This window comes from Heterodontus francisci, chromosome 33, assembly GCF_036365525.1.
Source record: "Heterodontus francisci isolate sHetFra1 chromosome 33, sHetFra1.hap1, whole genome shotgun sequence".
Lineage (NCBI taxonomy): Eukaryota > Metazoa > Chordata > Chondrichthyes > Heterodontiformes > Heterodontidae > Heterodontus > Heterodontus francisci.
The window spans coordinates 55,837,123-55,853,832 of record NC_090403.1 but is presented as its reverse complement, the minus strand read 5'-3'; the positions used below and the strand labels follow the sequence as shown (position 1 = coordinate 55,853,832).

Below are 16,710 nucleotides of genomic sequence, written 5' to 3'. Positions count from 1 at the left end.
AGCAATAAAATAAATGAACTGGTCTTTTTCTGTTAGTGGGATCTTGCCGTATTACTGCCACGTTTGCCTACAAAATAGCAACTTATTTTCAAAAGAATTCATTGCTCTGAAGATATGAAAGTGCTTTACTTACCATTACAGGTTCACTCTTCCTTTTAATCGGAAATTCATAAGCCACTAATTAAAAAATATGTTATTCTTTATTATAAATAGATACGCCCACAATGCTGGGCGATTTTGGATCAGTGCATCTTAGAAATCCTTTCCCTCCTTCTCCAATCTCCCCTTCCCCAGCACCCCCACAAAAATTAAAAGTGAACTAAGAAACACAAAATATGCATGAGGATCTGATTTTTAAAAGATTATAATTTTCCTTTGTGTGTAAAGTCAAAAACGCAACTGTAGAGGTTTATGGCAAATAAAAATATTGCTTCAAGGAGCAAAATATCTTGCTAAAATGAGGCATCATATTCTACAAGCCAAACATCACCTCTGCTACCAGTGATGTGCCACTGCCCAATAGTATTCAGACAGTAGTAACCAATAAGATTTTAGTTCCCTTACTAGCAACAAAAGGTTGATCACAGTTTAGCTAGCCAGTTAAGAACTGGAGTATCACCTCAGGTCTCAAACCAATGACACCCAGAGTCACCCACCTCTCCAAGGACAACAATCATCTTAACTCCAGGTGTGTCCTGGTATCGCAAGACATGGTCCATGAATGTAGATCCCGGGTACCTGGTGTGGGAAGGGAAATAACACCCCTCGTCATTTTTCCAAGCTAATAATTGCTTGATGCGAAATACATTTCTTAATTGTTAAATTTCTCTCAAAAATATTGACAATCAAAATTGATGCAGTTCCAGGTGAAATGCAGAATGAGGAACAGCAAAGGCAGTGGCATCCAGCACATTGAATGTTGAGCCGAATGTCACATTGAGAGATGGGGCGGTTCTAAATTCTGCAGAAAGGTGGTGATTTTATGGTATTAGTGAGAGTAACTTGTCATCTGAAGATGGGTTTGGGGAACTTTTGCAATAAAACTGTGGATTTTGCATTTTGTGTGGTAGGTGGAGAAATTCAGAAGATTTATGGGATGTCAGGCCAGATCACTTGCATTAGGCATCGGCACGAGTCAGAAGCGGGGTGGGGGGGTGTGAAGTATTGTTCACAGGAAGTGCTGAAAGAATACTTGGTACGTTGGCAGAGCAAATTCAAAAGTCAGTCTTTATTCCGATGCTGCAGGACACCCTCCAGCGGATGATGTCTGAAACAAACCCCTCACTGATTTTGGAAGCTAGCCAGCTAAATTATCAACTGGTTGTTTTTTTTTAATGTAATGGCCTCACAGCAGCAGTATTAACAGAACAGAGGCAGTAAGCTGCAATTCTATTGCAAACCTTAACTGCAGCCTCAGCTGAGATCAGTAATCAAGGACCTTTAATGAGGGGGCTAAAGGGAAAATTCCACAGCTCCTCAAACAAACAGTTGTCCTACCAACAGTTCTTACCGATCTCCACCGATAGCAACCCCTTCATAGACACCATCGGTGGTTCTGGAGATGATGTTGTTGAGCTCATTAGACATTCCACCGGAGCGAGACACGTATGCCACACTGCCAGGACGGTACAGCTTGGAGGCCAGGATGTTATCCAGCATTCCACCTGTGTTCCCAATCTTGTAGCAGCCTGGCTTAATGCCACCCACCTGAAATACCACATGATGCAAACTATGAAGCACAAGTTAGAGTCTGTTTTAAAACAAAGCAGTATTTCTCTACTCAAGGAACTCTCATGGGTACTCTGCAGAACTTTGCCAAGTCCTATTTCCTCATGAAAGCCTAGACAACAAGTGTTGACCAGCTATTTGATGGAGAGGGGCATTACAATTAAGTCCTTGGTGTTCCGGGGATACTTGCAGCATTGACTGTAACTGTCTGGATCACATCTGTAGATGTGTTCTGTAGATCCAGGCAATCTCCCAGCATTGTTGACAGTTCAGTGGGTAACCGCACACTGTGACAAAAGGCTGAGCCGGAGATTGGGGATATGCAGCCCCATACCCCCACTCCTCTCACCTCCATCAGATCTTAGCCTCAGATTCCCAGGTTGGGGGAATTGGGGAGTGTGGATGGGGTCAGATAATATTTTTATTCACTCCAAAACCCATCAAGAAAGAACCCGCAGACATCAGGGAGAGGAGAATGAAGGTCAGTTTCAATAGTTACCGGAAGCTTTCTACAGTCTGGTTGCAGCTAGAGAATCACATCTCTGTACTAGCACCAATCTCTGAGCTGGAACAAAGCCAGACCACTAACAAACTGGACACAAATATCAGTGAAGCGATTCTCATGCAGCTGTGGCTGTAAATAACTTCTTGCATCTGTATGGGCAAAAAAAAAAACTGCAATGGTTTTAAAATAAACTGGTCAGGAGGGTATAATTAAACTTCACGTCGAGTTATATTCTCTAAACACTGCCACTCCTTCGCAAGTCTGCATTTTTGATGAGACTCCAGCAGACACAAAACCAGGAGTCAACAGAAAAACCCTCAATGAGCATTCAAGTGAAGGAGTGGAGCTGGGTTGCTATTGATTCAGCAGCTCCCAATCCGCTCTTGCTCAACGATGTATACTGTTAAACAAAATGTTACACTTAGAAGCAAAAAAAAAAATCTCATTCTTGTATAATGCGTACAACATGGCAACTGGAGATAGGATTATCAGACCAAAGAGAACATTTAAAGGGAAAAAATCTGCAGAGCTATGGGGAAACAGTAAGCTGGGTAACTCTACCAAAGAGCCAACACAGGTATACTTGACTGAACAGCCTCCATTTGTGCTGTAAGATTAAAGGATTCTACAAAATATCCATCAATAGGGCATCTCACCATCCTGAGCAAGGTAACGCTGGAAGTCAGGAAACATCTTAAGACAAGCCACAGAAAAAGTGCTCATTTAAAAGAGGCTCTAATCTCGACAATCTCAGTACTCAGTTCCACAGACGATCAAAGGGAAATACTATTTTCTTACCGTAGCTGGCCCAATGATGGTGACACCTTTCTCATCTGCCATCTTGATTAATCTGCGGGTCAATGCTTCGGGGATTCCTTCAGCGATGATGGCAATTGTCCGGATCTACAGCACAGAGAACAAGCACAGCTGCATTCAAGTACAATCATTCCACCTTGAATACTGGCAAGAATGGGAAGGAAAAAAGATTTGCAAAGACAGCCAGTTTACCGAGTTAGTAAAAGCCTCGGTGTTACTGAGCCATACAAACTGGAATTACCCAAATCAATTCATGGCCTGTACTCAGTTAACTGACCTCAACCAAGGATAGCAGTAGAGGCGCCACAAAGGGAGAAGGCAAGGAGAATGAGGACCCTCAGTCACTATCCAATGACCCTCAGTTGCAATACCCTCAATAGCTAGGTGACACTCATTGCAGCGGCTCACAGGTGTCTGCAGAGCCACAGCTAGAGTCAGCAAATCTGGGAAGGGAGGGAAACTCCCTGAGCCTGTTCCACCATTCAATTAGATCATGGCTGATCGTCAAATGGCTCATTAAAAATAAAAAAGGCCCAATAAAAATTAAATCTCATTACAAAGCTTAGAGCCCATTACTGCTTTGATCAGAATGTTCACTAAATTAATAAAATTAGCCTCAACACATTTATTACAGATGGTCTCCACTATACTAATACCTTATGGGCTATACATAAATCTAAAACTTCATAGATTATGGAATATACAGCTTTTATTGTGGAATATATATGGTAGCTCTTTCAACGAGCCAGCACAGGTACAAAGGGCACAACGGCCTCCTCCGATGCTGCAAGATTCTAGGAATTTACTGTAAAGCTCAGTCACACCTCTATTAACAAAGAATATATGACACAAAAGCAGAATGTTAAAATGTCCAGAGCAGTCCTGTTGTCCATCCTGGTCACCAGTTATATTTTAGATACCATAGAATCATAGAACATTTACGCACAGAAAGAGGCCACTTGACCCATTGTGTCTGCATCGGCTGAAAAACGAGCCATCCAGCCTAACCCCACCTTCCAGCATTTGGTCCATATCCCTGCAGGTTACGGCACTTGAGGTGCATATCCAGACACCTTTCAAATGAATTGAGGGTTTCTGCCTCTACTACCCTTTCAGGCAGTGAGTTCCAGACCCCTACCACCCTCTGGGTGAAAAATATTTTCATCATCTCCCCTCTAATCATTCTACTAATCGCTTTAAATTATGCCCCTAGTCACTGACCTCTCTGCGAAGGTAAATAGGCCCGTCATATCCACTCTATCCAGGCCCCCCACAATTTTGTATGTCTCAATCGAATCTCCTTGGAACAGAGGAGGCTGAGGGAAGCAGAACCTCATGGATTTGTTAAGGAAACCTCATAGCTGCATTGTTCCAGTCCTGGAAACATCCTCGTAAATCTCCTCTGTACCCTCTCTAGTGCAGTTACATCCTTTCTGGAATGAGGTAACCAGAACTGCACACAGTACTCAAATTGATTTAGACAGTTCCAGCATAACCTCCCTGCTCTTACATTCTATACCTCGGCAATTAAAGGAAAGTATTCCATATGCCTTCTTAACCACTTGTCCTGCTACCTTCATGAATCTGCAGACATTTGCTCCAGGGTCCCTCGCCTCCTCTACACTTCGCCGTATTCTCCCATTAATTGTGTATTCCTTTGCCTTGTTTGACCTCCCCAGATGCATCACCTTACACTTCTCCTGGTTGAATTCTGTTTGCCATTTTTCTGCCCACCTGAGCAGTCCATTGATATCTGCCTGCAGTCTACAGCTATCCTCCTAATTATCAACCACAGACCCAATTTTTGTGTCGTCTGTAAACTTCTTGATCATACCCCCTACATTCATGTCTAAATCATTAATATATAGCACAAAAAGCAGGAGACCAAGTACTGAGCCCTGCGGAATTCCAGTGGAAACAGCCTTCTAGTCGCAGAAACACCCGTCAACAATTACCCTTTGTTTCCTGCCACTGAGCCAATTTTGTATCCAGCTTGCTACATTTCCCTGGATCCCATGGGATTTTATTTTTTTTAAACCAGTCTGCCATGTGGGACCTTGTCAAAAGCCTTGCTAGCACTATCCACATCAATTCTCCTTGTTACTTCTTCAAAAAATTCAATCAAGTTAGTCAGACAAGATCTTCCCTTAACAAATCCATGTTGACTGTCCTTGCTTAAACCATGCCCTTCTAAGTAACAGTTTATCCTGTCTCAGAACGGATTCCAATAAGTTGCCCACTACTGAGGTTAGACTGACCGGCCTGTAATTATTTGGTCCATCCCTCACTTCCTTTTTAAACAAAGGTACAATGTTTGCAGTCCTCCAATCCTCCGGCACCACACTCGTAACTAGTGAGGACTGGAAAATGAAGGTCAGACCCTCCGCTATTTCCTCCCTGGCTTCTTTTAACAGCCTGGGGTACATTTCATCCAGCTTTGGAGATTTATCCACTTTCAAGGATGCTAATCCCTTCAATACTTCCTCTCTCCCTATGTTTATCACATCCAATACGTCACACTCCTCCTCAACTACAGTATCTGCATCGTCCCCCTCTTTTGTGAAGACAGACGAAAGTATTCTCGAAGAACCATACCAACATCGTCCGCCCCTACACGTAGGTTATCTTTTCGATTTTTTATGGCCCCTGCTCTTTCCTTAGTTATTGTCTTACTCAATGTATTGATAAAACATTTTTGGATTCACCTTGATTTTGCTTGCCAATATTCTTCCATGCCCTCTCTTTGCTTTCCTAATTTCCTTTTTGATTTCACCCCTCCACTTTCTATTAAAGACCTGCTACCTGACCCGATGAGACCGGACGACATGTCGGGGAGGGCATTCGGGTTTGAGTCAGGCCGGATCGGATCGGACACGTGGCAACATGTTTACTCTGAACCCTTTGAATGCCTCCCACTGCTCTGACACTGATTTACCTTCAAGTAGCTGTCTCCAGTCCACTTTTGCTAAATCACTCCTCAGCTTAGTAAAATTGGCCTTGCCCCAATTGAGAACTCTGTCTCCTGTTCTAACCTTGTCCTTTTCCATAATTATGTTAAAACTGACTGAATTATGATCACTACCACCAAAATGCTCCCCCACTGCCACTCCTTCTTCATTTCCTAAAACTAAGCCCAAAACTGCATCCTCTCTTTTTGGACTTGCTAAATACTGGCCAAAAAAGTTCTCCTGAATGCACCTCAAGAATTCTGCTCCCTCAATTCTTTTCACACTAAAACTATCCCAGTTAATATTGGGGCAGTTAAAATCCCCTACTATTACTGCCCTATTGTTCTTGCACTTGAGATTTGCCTAAATATTTGCTCTTCAGTCTCCCTCTGACTGTTTGGGGGTCCATAGTATACTCCCAGCAACATGACTGCCCCTTTTTTTGTTCTTTAGCTCAATCCATTTGGCCTCATTTGATGAATCTTCTAACATATCCTCCCTCCTTACAGCTGTAATGGTTTCTTTGACCAAAATTGCCACTCCCCCTCCTCCTTTTTTATCCCCATCGTGTCTGAAAACCCTGTAATCAGGAACGGTGAGCTGCCATTCCTGTCTCTCCTTAAGCCATGTTTCTGTAATAGCTATGATATCATACTGCCATGTTTCTATCTGTGCCCTCAGCTCGCCTGCTTTATTTGCTATACTCCTTGCATTGAAGTAGATACCGATGAGCACAGCCAGATCCATTTTTTATTTTCTAACTTTTGCTTCCTCTGCCTTCCAGACTCATCCACTAGCTTTCTGCCTTTCATTTTCACTTCTGATTTTGTCCCAACTGAATCTACCCTCAGGTCCTCATCCCCCTGCCAAACTAGTTTAAACCCTCCCCAATAGCACTAACAAAACATCCCAAACTCTGTTCAGATGCAACACGTCTGGCCTGTACAGATCCATCTTCCCCCAGAGCCAATCCCAATGTCCCAAGAATCTAAAGCCCTCCATCCTGCACCAACCGCCCAGCCACGCATTCATCTGTCCTATCCTCCTATTCCTGACTTGCACGTGCTAATGGGAGCAATCCAGGGATTACTATTTTTGAGGTCCTGCTTGCTAATTTTCTACCTAGCTCCCTAAATTCTGACTGCAGAACCACATCTCTCTTTCTACCTATGTCATTGGTTTTGATGTGGACCATGGGCAGCGCAGTGGTTAGCACCGCAGCCTCACAGCTCCAGCAACCCAGGTTTGATTCTGGGCACTGCCTGTGCGGAGTTTGCAAGTTCTCCCTGTGACCGCATGGGTTTCTGCCGGGTGCTCCGGTTTCCTCCCACAGCCAAAGACTTGCAGGTTGATAGGTAAATTGGCCATTGTAAATTGCCCCTAGTGTAGGTGGTGGTAGGAGAATTGAGGGAAAGTGGGGATGTGGTAGGGAATATGGGATTAATGTAGGATTCATATAAATGGGTGGTTGATGGTCAGCACAGACTCAGTGGGCCAAAGGGCCTGTTTCAGTGCTGTATTTCTATATGACTCCATAACTATGACTGTTGGTGTTCACCCTCCCCCCTCAGCATGCTCTGCAGCCACTGAGCGGCATCCTTGACTCTGACACCAGGGAGGCAACACACCGTCCTGGATTCACATCTGCAGCCACAGAAATGCCTATCTATTCCCCTAACAAATGAATCACCTATCACTATCGCTCTTCCAGTCTTCCTTGTACCCACCTGTGCAGCTGAGCCACCCATGGTGCCATGGCCTTGGCTGTAATCCCCAGATGAACCATCACTCTCATCAGTATTCAGAACTGAATACCTGTTGGGGAGTGTGATGCACTCAGGGGTCTCCTGTACTACCTGCCGTTTCTTTTTGATTTCCTGGTAGTCATCCATTCCCTCTCTTCCTGCATACTCTTAAGCTGCGGGTTGACCACATCTATATATGTGCTATCCACGCAGCTCTCATCCTCACGGACGCACCACAGTGTCGCCAACTGCTGCGCAAGTTCCTAAACCCGGAGCTCAAGCTGCTGCAACTGATGACACTTACTGCACAAATGGTTATCCAGGATAAGAGAAGCATCCTAGAGCTCCCACATTATGCTATTTGAAAGTGAGTGAAATAACAATAAACCTGGGAGAAGCTCATGGTTTCCACAGTACTGTCGTATGCCGAGCGTAACGAGGCAAAGTTAATAAGGACATCCACTTCTGGGTGCTTCTTCAGGGCATCAGCCATGTTCTTGTAGACAGGAATGAGTATTTCCTTGTGGCCCCAGTAGAATTTTTGCTTGTGGTCACCACTATGGAGAGAGAGACAGGATTAGGAACTGTGAACACAATAGGCTGCCACACTCCAGCAACTCCAAACTTTTATGTATTCTTTAAGGCTCCTATTCAAAACTGGAGGCAAAAGATTTTTAAAAAAATGTTATGCAAAGTATTAAAGCCCTGATTTTACTGCAGAGTGAGATTCTTCTGTGTAAATGATCAGATGAGCAACAAGCCAACATGGTGAGGCCGAGAGATTCTCACATCCAGGCCTCAACGCCTGCCTGAACCTGATGGCGATCACTGCGTGGCCGGCAGGTGGGAACAGGAAATCAGATAGCAGGAGGTTGTTCCCAGGGACAGGCCTTGGCAGTCAGATAAGTGGTGGTGCGTGGAGACAGTGGCAAAGGTGTAATGACTGCACTCAAAAGGAGAAGACTTGTGGACTCCGAGATATTAAGCGACTAGCCCTTTCACTGGATCTCATTTATTCCCAACACTACATCATAAACCAACAGGCCAAAGCCTAGAATGCACCAACCTTGTAAACTAGAGCGAGAAAGGCATAGAGGGGATAGAAAAACATCCTTACGTGAATGGGTAAACCATGGCTGCAACAGATGGCTCATCCCGTGAACAGACGTAATCAAAGTCCAGCATTCCTTGCACAGCTCGGGTCTGCATTCCCCAAATAATGGACTTGGTGTGGCGGCTGAAGAGGGTTGTGGCTTTACCTGAAAAGTTAAGCGACATACAGTAATTTGAATCATGTTCACCACAGGGAGAATGAAAAAAAGAAAGTGAATCCACAATAGGCAAAGCAGAGGACTGAAGAGCAGGAGAGGGGGCTGGAGAATAGATATCAAAAGTCTACCTCAACAGGAAACCTGATGACCGAGCTCAAGATCACAAGAGCGTAAATGCAACAAGGTGGCCATCACAGGGGATGTTTCAAAACCAAACAATCGCTTCTTGGGCCCAAAACCCTTCATGAGCGATCAGCTATTACTAAATCTTGCATCTCCTTTCTTAAAGTACATTCTATTTCCTCCCCATGCATTTCACTACCTCCCATTCCAATAAAATATAAACATTTTAATTACAATGTTGTCACATTTACAATGAGTTTTCAAAAGAAACTAAAGGGCGGCATTTAGGGAAACAAGTTGCATTCTTTGAAAATGTAGACTGCGTGAATATTGCCAGTTTGAAACTGCACATCTAGACACTTCCATCCACCAGAGATGTACTGGAGGGTAGAATCAAGCAGGACTAATGCCAAAGTAGCACTTATACAACTGAGTGAATAGTAAGCTTTTGATTGGTAAGATATTTGAAAAGCAAACCTATATAGTTTCTAATTAGGTAGAGTTTATGGTTGGTTTGGATCAGGGATGGGGGAAAAGAGAAGAGAGGTAAGAAAGGGACAAACATCTCAAGATACCTCACAGTATCATGGCAGCACTCGTAACCAACAGACCAGGGGTGTCCAAGCTTTTCACCTTTGTGGGTTTTTTTTAGGTTTGCACCATGAAACCTCAGGTTCCCTAATAATGTTTAAATCCACGTTCCATTAATTTTTGCGCATCTCAAGTTATTATTCATTCAAATAGATGTGGGCATCGCTGGCAAGGCCAGCATTTATTGCCCATCCCTAAGTAGATGTTAGTGTTTTGATTTAGGATTTAACCACCAAAAATGGCAGCAATGCCATGAACAGCCTCTTTCCAAATCACCAGGCCCAGGAAATTCAAAATAGGACAAACCAGTGAGAGAGATATAAACGCAAGTGACCCACAGGCTGCCGTTTGCACACCCTTGGAGGACAGATATTGCTATAAAGTACATGCAGGTTTCCACTATCACACAATACCCCTTCCTGCCACTCAAGTCTACACAAAATAGCTGAGTGAATGTACAATATTCTGGAGAAAACTTACTCATTCTGTTGCCTTCATAAAAAGTACACAAAACCCTGATTTAATATGTATTTTCTGCCATTTTAGAAGCAATTTGTGGAGGAGGGAGCAGAAATTATTTTGCTGCAGATTTGCTGGGTATTTTAAGATCCTGCATTATCCATGGTGCCCGTTCCCAAATAAGTCAAAAAACTTTCAGTATTAAGGGTGATTTTATGTTTACAGCATAGGTTTCAGGACAGCATCGGTCTCGTGGTGCCACCCTCACCTGTTTGGACAAGGCTTCATCAAGCACTGGAAAGCCCAATGCTAGCTTTAAGCCCCACAGTAAATGCCTCTGTACAGCCAGGGAGGGGAATTCAGGTGGTTCACATTTCTATTGTCTGAAGAAACACTGACCAGTGGCTAAAGTTTTAAAAACCCAAAAGGGGCGGCGCAGTGGTTAGCACCGCAGCCTCACAGCTCCAGGGACCCGGGTTCGATTCCGGGTACTGCCTGTGTGGAGTTTGCAAGTTCTCCCTGTGTCTGCGTGGGTTTTCTCCGGGTGCTCCGGTTTCCTCCCACAAGCCAAAAGACTTGCAGGTTGATAGGTAAATTGGCCATTATAAATTGTCACTAGTATAGGTAGGTGGTAGGGAAATATAGGGACAGGTGGGGATGTTTGGTAGGAATATGGGATTAGTGTAGGATTAGTATAAATGGGTGGTTGATGTTCGGCACAGACTCGGTGGGCCGAAGGGCCTGTTTCAGTGCTGTATCTCTAATCTAATCACCCTCAAAGAAAATCACTGTCACAGATAAGAGCTTGGGCAGGACGCCATCAAAAAAAATCTGATGAACCCTTTGCACATTTGTTGACTGTAAGGAGGTTTCTTGAAGGATATTAAAATTTGGGGGATAATTGGGAGTGATCATCAGGAAAACAAAAGCATGTCTTTCCCAGAGGGCAGGGCTACCCAGAAGAAAGCTCAGTGTTTGTACTATTGACCTGCCACCACACAATTTACCCAGTTAACACTGAAGGCTGTAATTCAGGGCATTGAAGATAACACCTGCACAATTATTCAGAAGTCAGAATTGCCACTTTGTGCTCGAATCATGATGTTCATGACTAACCTTCAGGCTCTGGAACTCTGCCAGTGTGATCAGACCTCCCCGTGACCTTGGTGATATTAAAACTGCACAGCTAGCCCACCTGGGCAGGCTGACAACAGCCAATGGGATAGGTTCCTTTTTGCTGCCACTGCCCCATGGTGCCTGGATATGGGGAGTGTTGCTGGGATGAGGCAACACAGCAGGAGGTTCAAAAGAGAAGACAGGTCAGCATTCCTCATGCAGGCCCTTTATCAGAACTGAAAACTGGAAGTCAAATGAATCCCTTCAATGAAAGGGGTGCCCAAGCTTTGTGTTTTTGTGCAGTATTTAGGTTCTGCCATGATCCCTAGGGGCCAAATAAAATGTTTAAATTCTTGTTCCCATTAATCTGCATACACTGCAAATGCTGACACCATCAGATCTCGGTGTTATGATTTATCCAGCAATAAGGCAACAGCAGCCCTTATGAAACTGCCCTAGGTTGGTGGATGCAAGCAAGATAACCAGCAAGGAAGGTCGATAAGCAGCAACAGGACTGAGTTGTCTGGGCTTCGAAGGTCAAGGTTTGGACACCCCCTGCTCTGTAAGGCTGAATAAAAGGAACTGAGGCACGAGAGAGGGTATAGCAAGACAGCAAGTCAAGAATGCAGAGTCTTGTAACAGGAAGGCAGCCATTTGGGAGAATAAACAGCAAACAAGCTTGGAAAAGTTAGGCAGAGGTGAAAGCTGGTAGATGGTACACAAAGATTGTACTAGTCACTCCTGACTGCCTCCCTATGATAGGACTCTCGCTTTCTTGCTATACACTCTCTTCCCTGCCTTCATTCTTTTGTTCAGTCTTACAGAGCAGGGGGTGTCCAAACTAGGGCCCTTGAAGCCCAGACAATTCAATCTTGTTGCTGCTTACATACCTTCCTTGCTGACGGTCCTGTTTGCATTTCATCAGCCTGGGAAGTTTGGAAAAAGCTTCTCTTATTGTAGAATTAATTAGGGCAAAAAGGGTGTAAAGCAAGGCAAATAAAGCCGAAAAAGATAAGTGTATAAAACCCTCCAAAATAGGGGAGACTGAAGTGGAAAGTAGAGGGGAGGGAGACAGCTGTTCTGCCTTACATTCGAGCTCAATTATCTTCCAGGCTGATAATGGGCTTATTTCCAAAACATTAACCTGTCCTTTCTCTTTACAAATCTTGCGTATTTCTAACATTTTATATGATTTTTCAGATTTCCAGTTTCTTAAATCTATATTTCTCAAATGCCATTCACTAACTGTCCTGAAAGGGGAGTGCGGACAGCAAGGTACAAGACGGAAGGGCATTCTGCGATAGTGCTTAAACCAACATGCAGATACAGATGGTGCCAGTGTCTGCAGTGATGCAGGGTTGATGTTCCAGACCACCAGCAGGAGCACAAGGAGAAAAAAAAAGAGGGGAAATATGAAAAAAAAGGAAGCATTTCATCATCAACTGGGCTCTTCACAATAGTTCAGAGATTCCATCCTGGTCATATTTTCTCCCTCTCCCTCCATGAAGGTCTGAAGGAAATGAAAGGCTATCGAGTTAAATCAGGTCCTGTAATACAGAGGTTACTTTTTTTTTAAATTAGAGAATTGAAACAAACAGCAGCTTACAAGACTCTATTCACTGGCGTCAATAAGCAAAAAAGTCACCAGACAGCCTAGCATTAATATTGTGCACAGTGCTGACAAAGCTCTTCAGAATTTATATTCAGAAAACCAAACCTTTTGGGCAGGTTTGCTTCTGTAAAGCTCGCAGGATTCTTGCGACTACAGAAGCAGAGGTAGTTGTGGAAATGTGGCTGTAAAAGGCAGTCAAGAATTAGTCAGCCATTGCTGCAGAAAGGCAAGCTCGCACAGAAGATGTTTTGACTCTAGTTTGGATCCCAGCTGTCCCCCACTGAATGGGCAGAGCTTAGACCCAAAATATTGAGTCATGCTGGAGTCGTCTATACACAACTCCAGTGACACCACTCTACAAGCAGCAGGCTGCAAGGAGTTAATGCTTCATTATATTATAAACCCAGAAACAAAAGGTCTGCTCCATACTAAATAAAGGAATGTGTCAAGGAGGTTTGATCCCTTCGATTCCCAGCTCCCTCTGGTAAATAACACCCCTGAGATTTAACCACAGGTTAATTTTATCTGAGATCAAATGAAGCAGAAACATTACAGCTTTCTGCTGGAAAGCAGCATAGTAAATAGCAACCAACCACCTTTCATGAACATACATTTATCCATCCGTAGCCCTCCTACCTCTTTTCTTTTCTTGCCTTGCCCTTCCTTCTGTCAAAGAGAGAGATCACCAACAAAAGAAATGCATCACACAGTCGGACTTTTAAAATATCACTATCCAATACACCCTTCCCAATGGCACATCCTCTCCCTTCTGAGAGGTGATGCCCATTTTCCCAAAGCTGCCATCAATACACCCAAGAAATGGAGGACAATTCCACCACTGCAAGGCAAGACAGTTCAACGATCTCACCAGCTTTTCCCATAGCTTCCAATTCAACCCAAATTAAAACAATCCAACTTGGCAAGCATTGTGGTGTGAAGGGCAGCTGGGCAAGTTATAAGAGGCATGGATCATCAAAGCTTAATAGTGCAAAAGGAGACCATTCAGTCCATCGTGCCTGTGCAGGCTCTTTGAAAGAGCTATCTAATTATCAGTCATCCTAGGAAGTCAACCAATTACTTTTAGGGATCTTCCCTCAAGCAATTAAATGGAACATGGTCCACATAGCAGAGATTATGTTATCAATGCTTGGGGTGGAGTTTAACTGAAGTCCAGAAAAAGGTGGCATAACCTTAAAATTAGAACGAGACTATTCGGGGTTGATGTCAGGAAGTACTTTTTCCACACAAAAGGTAGTGGAAATCTGTAATTCTCTCCCCCAAAAAGCTGTTGAGATTGGCGCTGAATTAAAAATCTCAAAACTGAGATAGATACATTTTTGTTAGGCAACGGTATTAAGGATTACGGAACCAAGTTAAGTTAAATGAGGTTAAGATACAGTTCAGCCAAGATGCAAGTGCATGGCAGAGTAGGCATGAGGGGTGAATGCCTGCCGCCTGTTCCTATTGTCTAAGTGCAGAAAAAAATGCACGAGGAGATAAAAATCAAAGTGGTACTATGATCCCACATTAACCCCAACTGAGCAGCCAAAATTCATTCAAGATTACATATAATCTGACTTTTGAGAGATGGATGTCAAACTGATCAGTGTGCTAGTCATATGACAATGCAGAAGACCAAGTTTGCCTCAGTGTCTACAGGTAAACAGAGGCACAGCACAAACAATTCAGCAACTAAAAAAAATTTAACACAAAAAAATTAAGTTGCTGACACTGAGCTGCTGCTGCGAGTCCCTCGGGTATGTATTGCAACAGAAGCACAGGGAGCCACTGAACCAACTGAGTGCATCTACGCGCACAGTAATGCAGGGTGAAGTGCACATGCCAGATTGACAGATACAGAAGAAAATGTCTGCTGCCCTCAGCTGCACCATGGTGAGTAAAGCTGATATTAGTTAGAGGCGACTGCTTTTGAGAGTCTCGTGTCAGGAGCGGACTGAAACAGCACCACTAGCTTACACAAGCTCAGCAATTCCGGCTGCTGTAAACGAGCAAAGTAGAGCTTATCCACTGCCTTAAAGCAGCTCCCTTCAAATCGTGCTCCATCTCAACAGAAATGGAGCAATTCAGATCATTTGCCTTACTTGTACAGAACCAGAGCAATGTCAAATAAAAGTATTTGCTTTTACTTTAAAATTTCAAATCATAACTATGCCAATCTGGTTTTGCACAAGAACAGAACTTTAAGTAAATTAAAACAAACTAACAATGGTCAAATATGTAACTCTGCCAGTTCAGTGTGCCTCTTTAAAAAAGCACCAGGCTCCAAGCTACTATGTTTAACATAGATGCTTTTCCATATTAGCTCAATATTTCCAATATAATAAATCTAATACTTTAAAAAAATCTCGTGTATGAGGGAGGAGTCCATGGATTGTATATACTTCTGGTACATGATCTAGCTTTGAAACCTACAGATTTCCAGGTAATTGTGAACCACGTGCAGTGAAACACTGGTGAATGAAAAGTTTTTAAAAATCTAGATGCGAGAAATCTGAAATAAAAAATCAGCAAATGGAATTAGTGCCTGTGGAGAAAGGGTATTTCAGAGCGTGGACCCTTTGTCAAAACTGGAAGATATCAATGAATAGCATTGAAAGAATAAAGGGAAAGGAGAGAAGAAAAGGAGATTGGATAGGCACTTGAGGGAAATAAACTTGCAGGGCTACGGGGATAGAGTGGGAAAATGGGACTAACGGGATTGCTGTACAGACAGCCAGCATGGAATCGATGGGCAGAAGGGCCTCCTTCTGCACTGTAATGACACTATCAAACACACAGGAGAAGAAACAAATGATCTTTGAAGCGTCTATGTGGAAAAGATGGTTATGTGGCAGAAGCAATCAGCATGAGGAGGCACAATGACAGAAACCAAAGTAAAAAAGGACATAAGAAACGCAGTGTGTGTGAATACTTCAGGAAGCAGGGGAATGAAGTAGGTAGAATGAGAAGCATGAACAATTGGCAAAGCTGAGCTGGCTGTCATGGCTAAGGAGCCTGGTAGAAAGAAAAAGCAGGTGGACGCCAAGGGTACCGCCCAACTCGATGTTCTGACTGAGGGTCCCCACCCAAGCTGCTCTATCCCTGCCCCATGCCCCTGCAAACACCAGCCCCTCCTGCCAGAGAGAAAATATAGTTAAGGTTCAAGCAATAGTCAGTATTAAGGCCTTGCAGATACAGTGCTGTTCTTCGATTTTGTGTTCAGCTTCACTGAAACAGTACAGAAAGTGAAAGACAGAAGCCAGAGTGGGAGTGGCTGAGGGAATCAATCACTTGCAGACAGAACAGGGCTGTTTGGCAAAATGAGCTAATTTCTCCAATGGACATGAGATCGGTCTGTGAAAGGCACAAGACAGTATACAAGGTAAGAGAAAGCACACATGTACCAATGGTGATGATCAATTGACAAAGGGCTACAGCAAGTCTGCACATAGCAACCAAATGCTGCCTTCAGCAAATTAACAGCATTCTTCAAATGAAATGGAACTAGCTACTGAAGTGATTCATTCATTAAATGCAATGATTTGGAACTTGGCATTTCCCCTTTAACAGAAACTTGTCTATGTATGGAAATACATGTGTAAATCAAGGCTTTGGGTATGGTCTGACCTTTATGGGTATATTTGTTGAATTACCTTGTAGGATGCTGTGCTTCAAGCTCATCGATGTTCTACTGGTATCCTCAGATTTTGAGTCAGAGAAAGAAGCAGTTCTGCTAGGGGCTGGGGTCTAGAAGGAATTGAAAAACAATGTTAGTCTATAGCCATATTTAGGGATG

General features: G+C 43.5%; 1 protein-coding gene across 1 annotated transcript in view; it reads right to left on the bottom strand.

The window, feature by feature from the left end:
• Window positions 1–16,710, bottom strand: part of LOC137348247 (ATP-citrate synthase-like) — a 94,305-nt gene that overhangs the window by 15,505 nt on the left and 62,090 nt on the right. The window contains exons 13-19 of the mRNA XM_068013656.1: window positions 16,568–16,661; window positions 13,551–13,580; window positions 8,860–9,001; window positions 8,131–8,299; window positions 3,032–3,136; window positions 1,511–1,707; window positions 657–738 (exon numbers count right to left, since the gene is read on the bottom strand). Of these exons, the coding sequence (XP_067869757.1) occupies window positions 657–738; window positions 1,511–1,707; window positions 3,032–3,136; window positions 8,131–8,299; window positions 8,860–9,001; window positions 13,551–13,580; window positions 16,568–16,661 (819 nt within the window). The remainder of the gene's footprint in view (window positions 1–656; window positions 739–1,510; window positions 1,708–3,031; window positions 3,137–8,130; window positions 8,300–8,859; window positions 9,002–13,550; window positions 13,581–16,567; window positions 16,662–16,710) is intronic.